General features: G+C 37.9%; 2 protein-coding genes, 1 long non-coding RNA gene and 1 other non-coding gene across 6 annotated transcripts; 2 read left to right on the top strand and 2 right to left on the bottom strand.

Moving 5' to 3' along the window:
* Nucleotides 1–1766: 1766 nt before the first annotated feature.
* LOC105155613 (Pentatricopeptide repeat (PPR-like) superfamily protein) lies at nucleotides 1767–6036 on the top strand. Of its 3 annotated transcripts, none has more exons than XM_088877873.1 (3): nucleotides 1767–1916; nucleotides 3479–3551; nucleotides 3673–6036. In XM_088877873.1, exon 3 carries the CDS (start codon nucleotides 3912–3914, stop codon nucleotides 5553–5555), a length of 1644 nt encoding a protein of 547 aa, XP_088733999.1. In that variant the 5' UTR covers nucleotides 1767–1916; nucleotides 3479–3551; nucleotides 3673–3911; the 3' UTR covers nucleotides 5556–6036. The 3 variants fall into 3 exon arrangements, with proteins under 3 accessions (XP_088733999.1, XP_088733998.1, XP_088734000.1); XM_088877872.1 differs by having other exon boundaries at nucleotides 3643–6036; XM_088877874.1 differs by lacking the exon at nucleotides 1767–1916 and having other exon boundaries at nucleotides 3027–3551.
* Nucleotides 6037–6129: 93 nt separating this feature from the next.
* LOC105155865 (uncharacterized) lies at nucleotides 6130–9399 on the top strand. The gene is made up of 6 exons (XM_020691936.1): nucleotides 6130–6136; nucleotides 6255–6976; nucleotides 7109–7606; nucleotides 7673–8178; nucleotides 8587–8811; nucleotides 9117–9399. Exons 1-6 carry the CDS (start codon nucleotides 6130–6132, stop codon nucleotides 9397–9399), a joined length of 2241 nt encoding a protein of 746 aa, XP_020547595.1.
* Nucleotides 9400–9783: 384 nt separating this feature from the next.
* On the bottom strand, nucleotides 9784–12414 carry LOC148789188 (uncharacterized). Its single transcript, XR_016064083.1, has 2 exons — nucleotides 10972–12414; nucleotides 9784–10182 (listed from the first exon to the last, which is right to left on the bottom strand). It is a non-coding gene; the product is annotated as an uncharacterized LOC148789188 (long non-coding RNA).
* Nucleotides 11737–11810, bottom strand: TRNAN-GUU (transfer RNA asparagine (anticodon GUU)). Its single transcript has one exon. It is a non-coding gene; the product is annotated as a tRNA-Asn (tRNA).
* Nucleotides 12415–18305: the final 5891 nt, after the last annotated feature.

The raw sequence follows: 18305 nt of genomic DNA, 5'->3' as shown, positions 1-18305 counted from the left end.
TATATATATATATATATTAGTTATTTGGAATAACTAATAACGTAACACAATACAAAATAGTTTTCTACCCTAGACACCCCATTTTGGCCGCCCGCTCTCCCACACACTTGGTGTATTCTTTTTCTCCCTAATTCTTTTCTAGCAAATTGAATTAAGGGAGCCCATACCGATGTAGTGTAGACATGTCTTTAGAGGGCTTCTACGTTGAAGTCTCGGGTGAACAGATCAATCAAAAGAAGTTCGAAAAAAATCAAGAAAAAGGTATTTCTTGATTTACGTTTCTTGCACTTCTTGTTTCAATTTACCATATGCCGCATTTTAGTTTTATTGTTGTTATAATTAATTACATCGAACGTTTGGGAACTCCAAGGCTACACCCCTTGGAATCATGGTTTTATTTAATTCGATTTTTAACTTATGAATTTTTATATTACCACTTCCGCTTGCGCGTTCCCAGACCGATCCACTCGCATTTTTGTTGCTTTCAGAAAACAGATTGGTAAAGGGAGGAGGCTGAAGGCATCCTCGTACTCAAACTATGATCAAAGCCCGACAAACATTCGGCCCAAAAGGCCCACACACGTGGCAGCCTACTCTCCTACATGGCATCGCACTCTCCTACATGACATTTCATCAATCCCGAGGTCAACATCCACATTGGACCATATCAGTCCTAGAGGGACTCCCCCTGGCAACTAAGACAGCCCAGGAGAAAGAAGGCGCTCTCAAAATCTAAGACTCTTAAACCTAAACGGACTCATTGCAAAATAGGAGTCATTGCACGAAAGGAGTCCTCCCCTAGGCAAAGACGTGTTGTTGTGCTAAGAATGTATTTGGAACGGTGATTTGATCTCGGTTTCTTTTCTTATGCTATCGTGCCGTTGTTATTGTAGAAGATAACTGCGGGCTCAGTAATGCTAGGTACCACATCCAACTCTTGGATGTAGTTTTTCATCCAAACCACTTCCTTAGCTGCTTTTGAAGCTGCTATATATTCAACTTTCAAGGTGGAGTCCGCTGTGATATCTTGCTTGGGACTTTTCCAAGCTAATACACTACCATTCAACCTGAATACAAACCTTGATTAAGACTTGACATCATTCTCATCAGACTGGAAGCTAGCTATAATTTATTGATTATATATATATTGTCATTACAATTTTAATCCATCACATCAGAAAAGCATATTCACTATATATTAGAATTATAACTCCATATCTCATATTTTAGTTTTAGATTATATTAAAATATGATATTTTTATTTTTAGTATCTAAAAACAAGCTTAATCAACAATATAGTATATTTTGATATTTTTTTTTAAAAAATAAATATTTGATATTAGGCGTATGAATTTTATATCGTTATAATTTAAATATCCAGTAAAAAAAATTTGTGTTTAAAATTCACCATAAATTAGAATTGTTGGTCAATATATAATACTTTAATTGTAGATGATATTAAAATATGATATTTTGGTTTGTATTATCTAAAAACAAGCTTAATCAATAATTTAATACATTTGATAATTTTGTTGTAAATAAATATTTAATATAATACATATGAATTTTACTGTTATTTTTAATATCCACCACAATATAATACATTTGTTGTTAGTTATGTTAATCCTATATTCATTTAATATATATAAATAAATATATTTTTTATCTCTATATTTATTAAATAAATAAATTAATCAAGTAATACATTGAAATTTAAATTAGAAATAAAAAAGAAAAGCTGAAAAGGTAGTAAATATATAATGTGAGAATTGCCTATTCACTATTGAGAAGTGAACTCTCTCTCACTCTCTGTCGCGCGCGAAGTGAAGAAAAATTGCAGAACTCCAGAACTCTACTTCACGTCCACGAATCCATCGGCACACGGCACTCCTTCGCTCCGACTCCACCATTAACAGGTTATTTTTCTTTTTTGTAAATTTCTTTTACAGTTTGTAGAAGAAATTTTCTGAACAATTTTTGTTTTCAAGATGTTTGATGAAATGCCATTGAATTTTTATTGACTTTGCCATCTTCTTCATCCAACATACCCTATCTTAGATAGAGTGGTATGCGGCGAGCTCCTCACTCCTTACTACCTAGCTCCGGTAATACCAACCATAGCCGTCTCGTCTAGTATCGACACTAAAGCCTTGTTAGCTCTCCAATAGGCAAGTGAGGCAGCCCGAGAACCTCCAGCATTAGTTGCTACTAGTTTCTATGGTCACTTAAGGAAAAAGATGTAGTCAAAAAACTGTCTTTTAAGGCCCCTCTTTGATATACCCCTGATAGTTATCCTTCATAGGTTTTTCCAGGAGCTTTCAGAGTGAGAAAATGAGAGGAAGTGAGCCCCTCAAGATAATGCCCTGAGGTCTTTATCTTGAAGTAAGCTTATTACCGATTGAATTTTTATTGACTTTGTTTGGTTGTGCTTGGACGTTGACTGAATTTTTGTTATCTTTCTTGTGAGTATCTATGTTTTTTGCACAATCCTTTTGATTTAGAGATGGTCTTTTGTTCCTAATTTGTGTAGTAGCGGTATTGATCTTTTGAAGTGTATGCTTATTTGCACTGCTCGAGCTTGAGCTCGTCTTAGATTAAACGAGCTCGTACGCGGGCTGGAGCGAGCGAGCTCGTTTGTGAGCTCGAGCTCGAGCCTATTTTTTTTAGCTTGCCGAGCTGGAGTTGGAGTTCGGCTCGTTTGCATCCCTAATTCAACCAAATAATGCTAATATTTTATCAATTTAGTTCCCGAATTATCATCTAATCAGTTCAATCTATAACTGAATATTTAAGTGTGTCACTAAATACTTAATATCATTAAAAATCTTTCTTACTAGCTATAGATATACTAAAACAAAATTCATTGAATAAGGTGTTAATCGAGCAGTTAACTCAATTAGTTCATTCTGTTATATTTATTTAATCAAGCTTAAATTAGCTACTCCAACAAATTAACTGTAACAAATTACAATTTATGAAGCTGATTACTCAACTAAATAATTTAGCCTACTAATCACTTATCAACTAAGTTTATATATTAACCGATTTAGTTAATTGCCTGAAACACTCTTAATTCAAATTGAGTAGTTAGTTAATCACTAACTTATAAATAATCATATTTATTAATTTCCCAATTAAAGATTAGAAGGATTGTAGAAATTACATTTAATAAATTCATTAATCAAATATTATATATATATACGAATTAATTAACAATCTAAAATATTAATTCTTACCTGTTGAAGATGGCCGGAAGAAGCAGCAGGTTAATTAGATATGTGATATGGACTAATAATTTTAGCATATAGTAAATACTAGTAAACTGGTATTTAAATATCCACACTACAGCGCCAACTGGTATCTACTAGTAAAAACGCAAAGCTACTAATGGAAGTAGTAAGAAGTGAAACACGATTCAATATAAATCATCCTTGGTACTCTGAATACGCACCAATTCTGCTTCTATCTTGCTACACAGAAAAAATTTCAGAACTGCAACTCCAGCTTCACGTCAACAAATCCATCCCTCTCTCTGACTCCACCATTAACAGGTATTTTTCTTTTTTGTAATTTTTTTGTGAAAATGTACAAATTTAACCCCATGAATTTAAAAGATTGATATGTGCAAATATGTCTTTGAAGATGCTTCTGTTTCAAATGCATTTCTGCAAGATAAGGGCCAGCTCCTTCTCCATTGTTTCATGAGGGTATGGAAGAAAACTCTTAAAAACAGCTTGATGGGTTTACTTCAGCAAGCAGAAGAATAAACCAAAACGAGCAAAGTCGGAAAATTATAGCAAGTTCAAAATAAAGTACAGAGCTCATAGATCATATATCCAGCCCACATCCTCAGTACGATTGGTCAACCATTAACATTATTCTGAATCCTCGAAACAGACGATACAACTGATATGAAAGCTACAACCTTTGCGCAAGACCGGACCAAATATCAAAAATCTGAAACGCAAAATGAAAATCACATCCACAGAACTCAAACCCTCTCAAAAATAACCGAAAATACATCGGCAAATTGGTCTTACTCCATTAAAGACTGCATTTCTCGGAAAAAACCCAAAACTGCAATTTTGATTTACACTCGCAACCGGAGAAGAGGAAGCATTGTAATAGGTGTGGTACCATTAGTCCTCAAAGCCTGCGCTTGCTTTTCCTTGCTTAGTTTCGGGAAGGTGTTGCATTCGGAAATTGTGAAGTCGGGAGTAGAATGTGACGTGATGGTGGGAACAGCGTTGGTTGATATGTATGGTAAATGTCAGGATATAGTAAGTTCGCGCAAGGTGTTTGATCATATGCCTGAAAGGAATGTTGTTACCTGGAATGCGATGATATGTGGTTACATGAGGAACGGTGATACTAAGCTTGCTTCTATTTTGTTTGAAAATATGGCGAGAAAGACGTCGGTCACTTGGAATGAGATGATTGATGGGTACGCAGAAAATGGGGATATTGCAATGGCGAGGCAGATTTTTGAAAATGTTCCCGAGGGTTTGAAGAATGTGGGGACGTGGACTATAATGGTTGATGGGTACGTGAGTAATGGGGATATGAAGGCTGCGAGGGAAGTGTTTGAGAAAATGCCTGTGAGGAATTTTTACGTGTGGTCTGTGATGATTACAGGGTATTTTAAGGAAGGTGATGTATTGAAAGCGAGAGAGATTTTTAATGCAATGAGTATGAGGAATTTGGTGATTTGGAATTCCATAATTTCTGGCTACACGCAAAACGGAATGTGTAAGGAAGCATTGGATGCTTTTATGAGGATGCGAGGAGATGGGTTTGAGCCGGATGAGGTTACATTTGCAAGTGTTTTATCAGCTTGTGCTCAATCAGGAATGTTGGATGTTGGTAAAGAAATTCATGAGATGATTCTCCAGAGGAGGATTGAATTGAATGAATTTGTTCTAAATGGGTTGGTCGACATGTATGCAAAATGTGGGGATCTAGAAAATGCAAGATTGATCTTTCAAGGGATGTCGATCAAGAATTCTGCTCCTTGGAATAGTTTGATCACAGGATTTGCTCTACATGGGCAGTGTAGGGAGGCCATTGAATTGTTTAGCAGAATGGAATCGTCGGGTGTAAAGCCTGATGGTGTGACATTCCTATCTGTTTTATTTGCTTGTGCACATGGAGGTTTTGTGGATGAGGGTTTAGAAACATTATCTAAGATGGAGAAATATGGACTGACGGCCAACATAAAACACTATGGTTGTCTTGTTGATTTGTTGGGACGAGCAGGTAAATTGCAAGATGCTTTCAACTTAGTAAAGGAGATGCCCATGGCGCCAAATGATAGAGTCCTAGGGGCTTTGCTTGGGGCATGTCGAATTCACTCCGACACACTTATGACAGAGAATGTGCTGGAATTGGTAAGTAAGTTGAATTCTTATCATGCTTCTCACGATGATGCACATTATTTGCTACTATCAAACATATATGCAACTTCTGAAAGATGGGAGATGGCTGAAGAAATGCGAGTTGTCTTTTCATCTAGAGGATCTAAGAAAATACCTGGACATAGTGCACTTATGTTTTAAGGCATTTATGATTCTTGCCTGCAGAGAAAGCCGAAGCTTGTTCCTTTCTGTTTTGAAGGTGTAAAAGCAGCTATGTGAAAGAAAGAGTGTCAACTCAAAATTTGTTGACATTCAGACTCAGCCTTTGTCTTCTAGTTCTTCACAAGTTGCCTCTAGTACTGAAGATGTTATTCAAGGTGTTGTTGGTGTTGTCATTCAAGCTGCTTCTGGTGTTGGTTTTCTGGATAAAGGATAGAAGATATCGCATTTATGCGATGAAGGCGTGCCCACGTTTTTTTCCTTTGTTTTTATGTTCATTTGTACAGTAAGTGCTGAGGTCATTTATTTGCAATGCTATTGGTCCACATAGGCTGCCTAGTTGGTTGCTGGTTAGTTAGGCAGTTTAGCTATAGAATTGTTTATTTAAAAAGATTTCTTCTTCTTCGTTTTGTACTATAACAGAACAAAAACCAGAAATGGAACTCATGGCTCTGCTTGTGAATTTGTTCGACCAATTGTGCCAATTTATGATTTCATTAATTTGTGAATTTTACATAGTATCAGAGCCTTCATCTTGAAGTCCCAAACTAAAGAGATGGCAGGTATGAGAAAAACATGGATTTCTTCTTGGGAAATAGGCCAACAAAAGGTCTCTTGATACATAACGGTTGCAAACACATCTTTGTATTTTACATTAATTGCAAATCAAAGTTATGGCAGATTCATCATCGGTGGAAACAGATCAGTATGAGAGGGGAGTTCGATATCTCCATCCCTCAGATAATTCGAGTTTTGTACTCGCTTCATCGCCTCTGAATGGCACTAACTACTTGACGTGGAGTAGAGCTATCTATGTAGCTCTTGGATGCAAGACGAAGCTTGCATTCATCGATGGAACGTTTCCACGACCGGCATCGGGTTCTGCTTTGTTCGAACAGTTGAGAAGGGTCGACCTCATGGTGACTTCGTGGAGTTGGAATTCGATTTCGAAAGAAATCGTAGAAGGCTTTACGTATGTAAACTCATCTCGTGAGCTATGGCTAGAGATAGAAGCGAGATATGGACGCAGCACTGGTCCAACAATCTATCACTTGCAGCGAGAGATCTCCTCGATTTCGCAAGGAGACATGACGTTAACAAATTACATGACGAAGCTAAAGAAATTATGGAATGAACTTTTCTGTCTAGCACCCTCTCCTAAATATACATGTGGAGGGTGCTCATGTGGAATAAACAAAGCGATTGGAGAGATGTATACTGCAACACAACTTATGCAATTTCTCATGGGACTCCATGAAAGCTTTGATAAAGAGAAAAGTCAATTACTCATGATGGATCCATTGCCGGACTTGGAGAGACCATTTTTCATGATATTTGCGGTGGAACAACAACGCAATGTGCAGACGCATCTTGCTGATAATGTCAATAACACAGCATATCAGGTGTCCTTGAGGGATAATAGAGGTTCACAAAGACAAATGCAAAGGTGCAGAACATTGCTGGAAAAGGATAAACGAGGTATGATTTGTAGTCATTGCCATAAATAAGGTCGCTTAAAGGAGACTTGTTTCCAGATATACGGCACGCCGGAGTGGTATAAAGCACTAAATGAGAAGAAGAAACAGCATGCTGCAACTTATAATGTTGCAAGGAACATTGACTCTAAAGAGGTGAACAAAATAGATGCATCCCCAGTTAAGACTAACTCACAAACAGATATGGTTGGAATGATGGCAGAAATAATGAAAATCATAAGGAATAAAGACACACCATCAGATCCTATTTCCAGTTTTGTAAACTACGCTCATTGTGATGAGGAATTCGCGGGTAACACATTTGTTTCTAATGCATTAGGGGTGAATGATTGGATAGTTGATTCCAGTGCTACGAATCATATGTGCGCACACCTGTCAAATTTTGATTCTTATTCTGCCCCTATTCATACACATTTCATTCATCTTCCTGATGGATCAAAAAGGGCAGCTGCTTATATTGGGATGGTGAAATTGATAGACGAAATTAAGCTTGAGTCAGTGCTTTACATCCCCAACTTTTCTGTCAATCTTCTTTCTGTGAGTCAACTTTGCAATGAGAATCACTGCATGTGTACGTTTAATCAATTTGGGTGCATGTTGTAGGACCAGGTGACTAAGAGGGTGCTGGCCAAAGGAATTCTGGACAAGAGATTGTACACTCTAAGGATCTCTATTTCTGCGCCTTTAACTGTTTTGAACAATAATTTTCCTACTTCTTGTACTACTTTCGGTGGATGTAATGATGAATTGTGGCATGCCTCTATGGCTGCTATTAAGCACATTCCCGAATGTAAACTTTCGAGTATTTCATTGGAATCGAAGTGTGGGATTGGTCCTAAAGCAAAGCAATCCAGAATACCTTTTAAGTCTAATGACTCATGCATTACTTCACTCTTTGAATTGGTACACTTGGACGTTTGGGGTCCGTACAAGACTCCTACTTTGACAGGATGCCATTATGTCTTGATTGTTCTTGATGACTACAATCGATCCTTGTGGACATACCTTATCAAACACAAGGATCAAGTCGTCTCTAACTTACAGGCTTTTGCAGCGATGGTTGAAGTGCAATTTGGAGCCAAAGTCAAAGTGTTTCATTCGGATAATGGGTCAGAGTTGTTAAACATACACTGCCAAACTTTGTGTCAAAAATTGGGATTGTACATCAGACGTCTTGCGTCTATACTCCCCAACAAAATGGGAGAATCGAGCGGAAACATAGACAAATGCTTAACATTGCCAGAGCACTGATGTTTCAATCTGCTCTTCCCCTTCATTTTTAGGGAGAATCGTTGGCTGCAACCTACATTATGAATAGAACTCCTACACATATCCTGGACTGACGGACTCCTTTTGAAGTACTACTGTTTTCGGTTGTCTCTGCTTCGCTACAAATATCACTCCACACAAAACGAGTTCGATAAGAGGGCTCACAGATGTGTGTTTCTTGGCTACTCACTAACACAGAAGCTGTATAAAGTATACAATTTGGAGGACCACACTCTATTTAAATCCAGAGATGTCATCTCCCATGAATTGAGCTTTCCTTTTGCTCAAGAACAAGCTGCAGATGCTCTTCACTGTCCTTTTCCCACAGTCAATGCTGGAAGTAATGATAAGGATCCTGAGCTTCTCACTCTAGGCCTAGCTGCTTTGCCTACATCTCCTAACACAACACCGGCGACAACTAGTGAAACTCAACAGGGTGGTACTTCTTCAGACACTCTGATTCCTCTTCGCAGGTTTACTAGAGCCTTTCGTAGACCTCTGTGGCTCGATGATTTCATATGTCACCATGCCTCCTCTTCTTTGCAGCCAACCTCTCCCAGTAACAATATTTTGTAGATTCATTAACTACTATACATGAGCCTCATTCCTTCGCTGAGGCTGTAAAACATCCAGAGTGGAGAGCAATGATGGATGCCGAACTGCAGGCTCTGGTGCAAAATTAGACGTGGAAATTAACGAGTTTACCAGCTGGGAAACGGCCCATAGGGTCTAAGTGGGTATACAAGGTTAAATTGAAGGCTGATGGTAGTATTGAAAGGTATAAGACACGTCTCGTCGCCAAAGGCTTCAATCAAATCGAGGGGATTGACTATACGGAGAGCTTTTCGCCCATGACGAAAGCGGTAATTGTGCGTCTGTTTTTTACTTTGGCTGCAGCTTGTGGTTGGGCACTTGAACAATTAGACGTTAATAACGCCTTTCTTCACGGGTACTTAGAAGAGGATATTTACATGATACCTCTTGCGGGATATAAGGTGGATTCAGGTGTTGTTTGTAAACTTGAACTGTCTTTGTATGGCTTGAAGCAGGCCTCACACTAATGGAATGTCGAATTAACACTTAAACTGCAGCAACTTGGTTTTAAACAGAGCGCACATGACCACTGTTTATTCTTCTTACACACTGCTAATGGTTTGATCTTACTTCTTGTGCATGTCGATGACATACTTCTTGCGGGAGCCGATGTTGATGAAATTCAGAAAGTGAAGGCTTACTTACATCAACTTTTCACCATAAAAGACATTGGCCGCGCCCGTTATCGAAGTCCTCGACTTGGAATATTTCAGACCCAACCTCAAAATAGTTGGTTTCATGATCGCCATCCAATGCGCAGTCCAACTGTTGCAAGGTTGTTCAAGGTGGTCAGTGGACTTTGTTGTGATGTTTGAAAGAAATGCAAACATAATTGTAATGAGCACAACAAATGAAATGCCAATAGCGAATACTCATTTTATTCACTGAACAATATTACATAAAATCGAGTTATTGTCAGAATAAATTACAAGAATGTCAATCCAATTGGTTTGCAGGTCACCTATTCTAAGACATCCCTCTAATCTCAGAAAATTTTTTCTGGCCGATCATAACCCCCAGCCACTCGGTGTCAAGTCCGTTAACCAAGTCCGCCTCACTCTTTCATTTGTAGATTCTGAAAGGGAGGAGCTTGCGGCGCCCTATCGATTTTCCCTTATCAAAAAAATCTCACATGGAGCACTCCCTTACAGTCCCTTACAATCGGGTTCGGGTTTTTCAGGCCGGGTATCCAACATGTCGGGCTGTCGTCGGTGTTCGGGTACCCAACAGTCGAGTTCAGGTAGTATCAGCTTCAGAAAATAGAGGGGTCAATTTTTCAAAATGAAAGTTATTCACTAGAGTAAACCCATGTAGCTAAAATGTAACTCATGAGCACAAATACTCAAAGTTTTACATAAATACCCAAAAAAAAGAGTTCAATCACATTCATAAATTATCAGAGGCCTTGTAAATCATTTCAGTAACATTAATATAAAATAAAATTAGGCGCACATCAATCATATTCAAGAAGCTTTGGCCTTTTGTGATAGCGGTGTATCTGGTTAATTTTTAGGCTACAAACCTTCTGTTGCTTATGTAGAGTTTGAGGTAAAGTATTTGTCCTTACCTTCAGCAAGTTTACATTTAACTACTTTCATGATAAAATCTATCTATGGCTAAAATCCAAATGATCTCTCTTTCTATAAGTCTGTTAATCTTAGAATTACTTTTACCTCAAAACCTGGATCTTTTTGTTGCTGTTAAAAATTATCTTAATATTATTGATCAGTCATTCAGAAGTTGAATATTGTTTCTAGACAAAGAACGGCGAAGAAAGGGCTCTCACCAAACAATCCATCAATGTTCATTTGGTGATGCTAAGAATTGATTCCCCAAGAACAAGTGAACAAAAGTGGTGAGGATTACAAACATAGAGTCCCTTAAGATAGAAAGTTCAATTTGGCATTTCAACAAACACTTAACATGCATAGAAACTTACCTTCAAAATCAAAATGCAAAACAAACCAACAGCTAACCGAAAATCTAATTCACAAAAAATGCATCACCATTACATGATTACTCCATCATTGAAAAATTACCTGGCAAAATAGTGAGGGCGGACTATCGGCGAAGAAGGAGAAGTCGTCGATGGTGGGTCAGTGGCAGCGACTTCTGGTCGTCGGCGGCAGCAGCAACCGAGAATAGGTCCTTGGCGTCGGCGGCAGCAGCAATCGAGAATAGGTCCTTGGCGCCGGCGGCAATGGTTGGAGGAAGAAGATTTTTGGGGAAGAAGAGAAAGATGATGATGGAAGAACGTGGTGTTGGTGTAAAGTGTAAACACATTTTGAACCCTCCCCCGTTTTGCCTTTCTCCCGATCAGGTTGTTCAGGTCGATATGTCAAACTGGAACCCGATTAGGAATAGTCGGTTACGGGTTAATCCCAACCCGTAAAAAACCGAAAAACCGACCCTAATTATTTGTATCCAATTAACCCGACTTCTTCACCCACCCCTTATGCATATTAAACTTTAGATAAATGCATGAAAGAGACCGTATTATGTAAATGAAAATTACCTCTTTCATTTGTGTTTCAACTGGAAAAATGAGATGACCTATTTGTAGGCTCTAATATTAAAACCGAAGGTACCATCTTATTGATATACGGAAATGAACCATATCATGATACAATTAATGATCATGATCAGGAAAGATAAATGACAAAAAGTTTAAAACTTAAGTGGATATAAAGTGATTATCGATGTAAATAATATGTCCATAATAGCTAATAATGTAAATAAATTATTATGATGTGATTTTGGAGGAATGAAGTTTTAAACTAATAGAACTAAAAATAACATTGAATCGCTAGAAGGAGGGCTTAAACCTCCGACCTTGTGGTTAACAGCCACACACTCTAACCAACTGAGGTACTCCAGCTGATGGGGCAGTAAGAATTCCTAATGATATTATACCAAGTATTGGTACAGACACATGCTTTAACTAGCAGAAGAGCTAGCATTTGCTAGAAATAAAAAACTCACTTGTTGTAAAATGGGAAAAGTATTATTTTAGTTCGCTAAGTATGCCTAATTTTAATTTTAGTCCGATAACTATGTCCATCTTTGTTTAAGTCCAGTAACTTATGAAATTGCTTACTTGTAGTCCTCTGACAGATTTTCGGACAATTTTACTCCTACGCAACTCTTGAAGGCAGTTTTAGTCCATATGAACTCATAGGGGTAAAATTGTCCAAAAATCTGCCAGATGACTAAAAGTAAGTAATTTCGTAAGTTACTGGACCTAAACAAAAATGGACTTAGTTATCGGACTAAAATTAAAATTAGGCATACTTAGCAGACTAAAATAATACTTTTCCCCTGTAAAATTCTCAAGATACTCAGTCAGTACTAGCAAAAATGTGCTTTTAGAGAAGTGGTTTTGTAGAAAATATTAGAAGTTATAGTAAAATAAAAAGTGGGTAGTGTTCATAAAAAACTAAAAGTAGACAAAAACTAAAATGGATAGTATTTGTGAAAAGATCACTTTTAAAATAAGCTTAATTGGTTGGATAACTATTTTGTCCCCATGTGTTTAAAAGATACTAATTTTACTTATATTTACACTTGTTTTTTGTTAATAATAATTATTTTTTATAAAATATAATAAACTTTATTTTTATTAGTTTATTTCATATTTAAATTTTTTAAAATATTAATTAAAAATTGAATGTTTAATTTAATAATGCTTTCGCTAAATAATATGATCGTCATTCATACACAACAACTAAACTTGCATAATTATAAAAAAAAATATATATATCATTTTATTAATTAATAATAGAAAGTTAATTCATATTTTTTTTCATGATATAGGAATATTATAATTAGATAATATAGCAAATAAAATATAAAAATTCTAAATTTGTGAAAATATAAAATTTATTATTGTTAAATATTCAGATTATCTGAAAACTCCCATATCAACTTTAGATATGCAATTTTAGAAATAAAATGTGAGGTTGTTAAGACTACTATAATGAAGGTAAGAAATTAGTACAAATGAAGTTGAATTTATTTATAAAAAAGACAAAGCAGCTCGAAGCACTTCCCAAGGTGATTCGAGTTTTTGGCTTAAAAATGCTTTTCATAGCAGTTTAAAAAAAGAAATTAGCATTTCAAACACCCAAAAGTGCTTTTTTGAAGTCAAAAGTTGAAGGGAGTGCAACGATCTGGGAACGCGCGGTGGAAGTGCAGGAATGAAATTAAAAACAAGAAAGTAGGCATAATTAAAATTTCGTCCTACGACCAAAGGTGTAGGTTGGTGGTTCCCGAGCGTTCGATGAAATATGAGGATTAAAATAGAAAATAAGAAATCCATGCATCTTAGGTTATAGATTACAAATGAAAGAGGTTGCATTATGTAAATGAAAATTACCTCTTTCGTTTGTGTTTCTACTGGCGAAGCCTATCCGACCCGTTCATCTTAAACTCTGAAGGAGAAGTCTTGTAAAAATGATATACACCACACCAAGAGGAGAATGATCTTGGTCTCCTTGCTAGAGAAAATAAAAAATCAATTGCGATGAAGGTGATAAAAGAGAATTACATTATAAATTATTGTGTTCTCTTTGTCACAATTCTCTACAACTCTTCACTTGATACCAAATCGAAAAGAGCTAGAGAATTATTAGGATAGTGTTATGTTTTATTCTATGTGTGATACGGTGTACATGCTCACATATATATGCTTTGTATAGGAGATTGAAAATGTGTCAAGATACATTCCATTCAATATTAAGGCAAGCCACTCTTTACATGGTATAATCCAATCATACCACATAAAAGAAATACCATATATAGTCAAGTTCCACTTTCTAAATAATTGCAACTCGGTCATCTCTAGTTTCCAACAATGAAAATCAACCCTATAGCTAATGGAGCTTTAGTAGATCGAATTTTATTTAAATTAAAATAAAACCCAAGGCCCAATGAATTTAATTAAATCCAATTTAATAAAATTCAAACTAAGTTAAGCCAAATGTCATTTAATCCAATTAAAAATATAAGCCCAAACATCTCTAATTAATAAATCTGATTTATTAATTAAGCTAAGTCTAATTAAACTAATTCAATTAATTTAATCTTGAGTCATGAGTAAATAATTCGATTTTCACATGCTCTAAATGTTAGAATATGTGACCTAAAAGCCAATTAGACTGGAATACTTGTAATGGAGCGATAGGACAAGCAAAGGAACTGAGATTTCATCACCGTTCCAAACATATTCTTAGACGATACCATCTTCTTAGAGAGATGGTGAGTAGAGGTGAGGTCAAGATGGACCGCGATAGTGTAACAAAAAACACAATGGATCCGCTTACCAAGTCGATGTCACAAATTGCCTATACTCGGCATCTGGATAAGATGGGTTTGAGGTCAAGTGGGAAATTGTTAGAATAGATGACCTGAAAGCTAATTGGATTGGCATACTTGTAATCTATTCTAACAATAACTCGATTCTATGTAACATTATTCGGTGAATAAAATGAGTATTCACTATTGGCATTTCATTTATTGTGCTCATTACATTTATATTTGCATTTCTTTCAAACATCACAACAAAGCCCACAAACATGCAATAGTTAGATTACGCATTTGATGGCGGTCATGAAACCAACTGCCTAGGGTTAGGTCTGAAATGTTCCAAGTTGAAGACCTCGAGAATGGGCATTGAGTGTCCTATAAGGACTTACTTGCATTAAGAGTCACATTCATTTGATGAGTGTCATGTTTTATCGGTGACAGATGTGGGACGTCTATGTGATCCTAATGGGTCGATTAGCTAGGTGTCAAATTGACTGAGCTGATTCGCGGGGATCGTTATATGGAAGCCTTGGAGGCTTTGTTGGTATGGCTCTAATTCTCTGCTCTGATAGTACGGGAGTAGTCCTCAGACTTGAGAAATCACGTCAGTCATGTGCATGCGATGACTTTATCTTGGATTTATCTAAAAGGTGATCGTATCCCAAACATGGTCATCATGAGCTTTGTCTAGTGCAGTCAAAGCATGTAGTGAGGATGGTGAGTTTCAAGAACATAATTCGTCCCCTGTTAAAAACGTGACAGAGATAGCTAGCTCTGTAAGACTCCTACTTTAGAAGATATCAAAGAAGTGGTCTTCCACATTTGCAAAGATAGTGTAGGAGGACCAGATGGATTTTCTCCACCTTTTACCAAGCTTGTTTGGATTTCATTTCTCCGAATATTAAAGAAGTCGTCCCAGAAGCTTCACTACTACCACTATCTCACTCATTCCTAAAACTGAATCCCCTCAAACCTGGAGTAATTTTAGACCCATTTCCTTATGCAATGTTACTGACAACATTTTGTCTGAGTTACTCTACAAGAAACTTGTAGGTGTTTTCCTCATGCTGGTCTCTCCCGCTCAAAGTGGTTTTGTGCCAGGAGGATTTATAGGAGATAATATTCTGTTGGCACAAGAGATGATACATTCACTTGACCAAAAAAACCAACAAAGGTAATGTTGTTCTTAAATTGGATACGGCTAAAACATATTGCAGAACTTGCTGGAAATTTTTATACTACGTTCTTCATGCAATGGGGTTTCCTCTTAGATTTATTTCATCTTATTAAAACTGCAATTGAAAACTATTGGTTCACTATTTTGATGAATGGAGAAACTGATGGCTTCTTTAAGTCTACACAAGGACTTAGATAAGGTCATCCTTTATCCCCAGTCCTTTTCATCCTTATTGTTGAAGCTCTATCTAGAGGTTTGGACATATTGTTTAGAACTAACCCTTCAATGTATTATCAGCACATTATAGAGTTCCTGTTAGTCACCTCTCCTACGCAGATAATATTATCATTTTCACAAACTCGGATGAGGATAGTCTTAAAAAGCTAGCTGAATTCCTGGAGCGAAATGAGGTAACTTCTGGTCTAGAGATAAATCACTCCAAAGAGTGATTTCATTCCTAGCAAATAGGCCAATCTTATTTCTCAGAGGATCAAAATTATTGCAGGCTTTGTCAAAAAGGATCTCCTATTACCTACCATGAAACCCCATCTTATAAAGGTAGAAAAAGAAAGTTCTTTATGCTAATTTTATTGACAAAGTTAGAAAGAAAACTTCAGGTTGGGAGCATGTCCATCTCTGCCTATGGAGGCAGACTCCAACTTAGCAAGAGCGTTCTTTCATCCATGCCTATCTATCTAATGCAAGTGCTGAGCCCCCCTGTGGCGATTATATAAATACTTAACAGTTGTTTGCTAGATACTTCTAGGGTATAATAACTCATATAGAAAAATCCACTGGACAAGATGGATCAATGTCTGCTATCCTACTGAAGAAGGGGTTCTTGGAACTAGAAATTTGAGAGACATGGTGGAAGCTTTACGAACTCTGGTGGAGGCTCAGACTTAATAACTCTCTTTTGGCCCTATTTACAAAGAACAAATATTGCAAGGCTAATGCCCCCTTTCAGCCAAAGTCTCCAAAAATGATTCCCCTACCTGGAGAAGGTTGTGCAAGGTGAGACAAACTATACAAGGCAATATGTTTTGGAATCTTGGAACAGGAGAGGTTTCATTCTGGAATGATTGCTGGATGCAAGAAGATTCTCTTCAAAATCTTTGAGGAAGATTCTGCTTATGTTCCTGTCAACTTGTACTGGGTTGAGGGCCGATGGATTATGGAAGAACTGAAGAGAATGTTTCCTACACACATTATCAATTTCATCATAGCCACTCCTATTCTCTAGAATGAGCAAGACCAACTTTTCTCGAAAAATTCCAAAGATGACAGATTTTATACATCTTCAACATGAGAATCTATCAAAGACCACAGACCTGCCTTACAGATTTTCAAGAACCTTTGGTCTCAATTCATCACTCCTATGATATATGTTAAATTATTTTTTTACCCTTGCAGGTTAATATTTTTTACCAATATACATCATACAGCCCCCTACTTTCGGATGGAATATGCACTTGCCGGTGTAATATTTTGTGCGAGAGTAAACAATCAAGAAAATTTACTAAGCCTAATAAATGGGAGTGGGTGGGTGGGAGCTATTAATTATCTTCCACCTACTCACTTATATTTTTCTCCAATCATTTGCATTTCTAACTCCCAAACTCATTTCTCCATAATGGCTAGCAAAGGTGACTCTCTTCCTTAGTTAAATTTTGTTTCTTCTTCATCTGGTGTTCTCACTTTGTATTTTGCTTCTTTGATTCAAATGTGGAGTGGGGAAGGTGATTGTGAAAATGGTCGACAGACGACGACATACCCAATGGAAGGGGGGGGCACAGCGAAGGTGGGGGGAGACGCGAGCCGCGACTTCGAGGTGGAGGGGAGGCGCCCCGCTGCCGCTCGAGGCAGCGCCTCGAGCTGGGGGCAGGGGCGCCCTCTCCAGCTCGAGACAGTGCCTCAAGCGAGGGGTGGGCAAGGCCCCTCCCCCAGCCTAAGGTCTCGAGCTGGAGGGCTCGGCTCCTCCGGCCTGAGGCGGGGCCTCGGGTTGGGGGGTTTGAGGTCCCCCTCCCAACTCGCGGTCGCGCCTTGGGTGGTTCAGTACCAGGGCTCGATAGAGGGGAAGTTACGAGCTTTTTTCCACCTACCACAAGTTTTTGACGTATGGGGTGACCTTCCTCCATATCTAGAAGGTTATTCACCCGATCATATTGCCGTGATTATGAGTTTGCCTAAGCGTCCTTCTTTTGACTCAGGTGAGAATTTAGAGGATTTGTCTGACTTTGAGTTGAACTCGACGGGGTCTAGACGTAGCGAATAATTTGATGAAATAGCATCTGACGGTGAGGATGGGGAGGCTTACACTGAGCGATGTGAGAGTGACGATGAGGTCGTGAGTGAGGAAGAGGAGATTGAAAGTGAGGGGGAAGAGGTTGAAAGTGACAGTGAGGAGGCCGAAGTCACCGAGGTGTCTGCCCGGCCGAGTGTAGTCGTGGCGTTGGGAGTTGATGGGAGGCGCAAGGCATTCCTCGTTGTCACATTCAACGTTGCCACACGGTGGATATCGGTACTTGTGATAGTGTTTTGACTAGAGATCAGATTGCCGTCATTTGCGTAACTTTTAGGGTACCTTCCGCACACAAGTTTATTCTTCCCTCTCGGGGTCGGAGAATTAGGATCCTCCAGCTAGGTGTTTCACTATTTATGCTACTTATTTCGATAGCGAATTTTCTATTCCTCCTCATCCCTTACTTGTCCAGGTAATTCGAAGTTATGGTATTTGTGTCAGCCAACTTACGCCAAATTCGTTTATGTGTTTTGAGGATTGGCGACATCGTCTTTTAGAGTTGGGCTTCCATTAACTCTAGAGAACTTTCACGCTTTATGGATTGTCAGCCGCGTGGCGGAAGTGTCTGCTTCTTCTGACGACGGGCGGTA

Source organism: Sesamum indicum, linkage group LG2, assembly GCF_026168435.1.
Source record: "Sesamum indicum cultivar Baizhima isolate 11 linkage group LG2, ASM2616843v1, whole genome shotgun sequence".
NCBI lineage: Eukaryota > Viridiplantae > Streptophyta > Magnoliopsida > Lamiales > Pedaliaceae > Sesamum > Sesamum indicum.
The sequence above is the reverse complement of the archived record's forward strand: the minus strand, read 5'-3'. Positions and strand labels throughout refer to the sequence as shown.

Coding starts and splice junctions, on each gene's coding strand:
- LOC105155865 (XM_020691936.1), top strand. Junction 7,607..7,672: donor TTTCTGTCAATCTTCTTTCT/GTGAGTCAACTT, acceptor TGCATGTTGTAG/GACCAGGTGACTAAGAGGGT. Junction 8,812..9,116: donor ACTCTGATTCCTCTTCGCAG/GTTTACTAGAGC, acceptor TAGTATTGAAAG/GTATAAGACACGTCTCGTCG.
- LOC105155613 (XM_088877873.1), top strand. CDS start 3,912: ATGAAAGCTACAACCTTTGCGCAAGACCGGACCAAATATCAAAAATCT.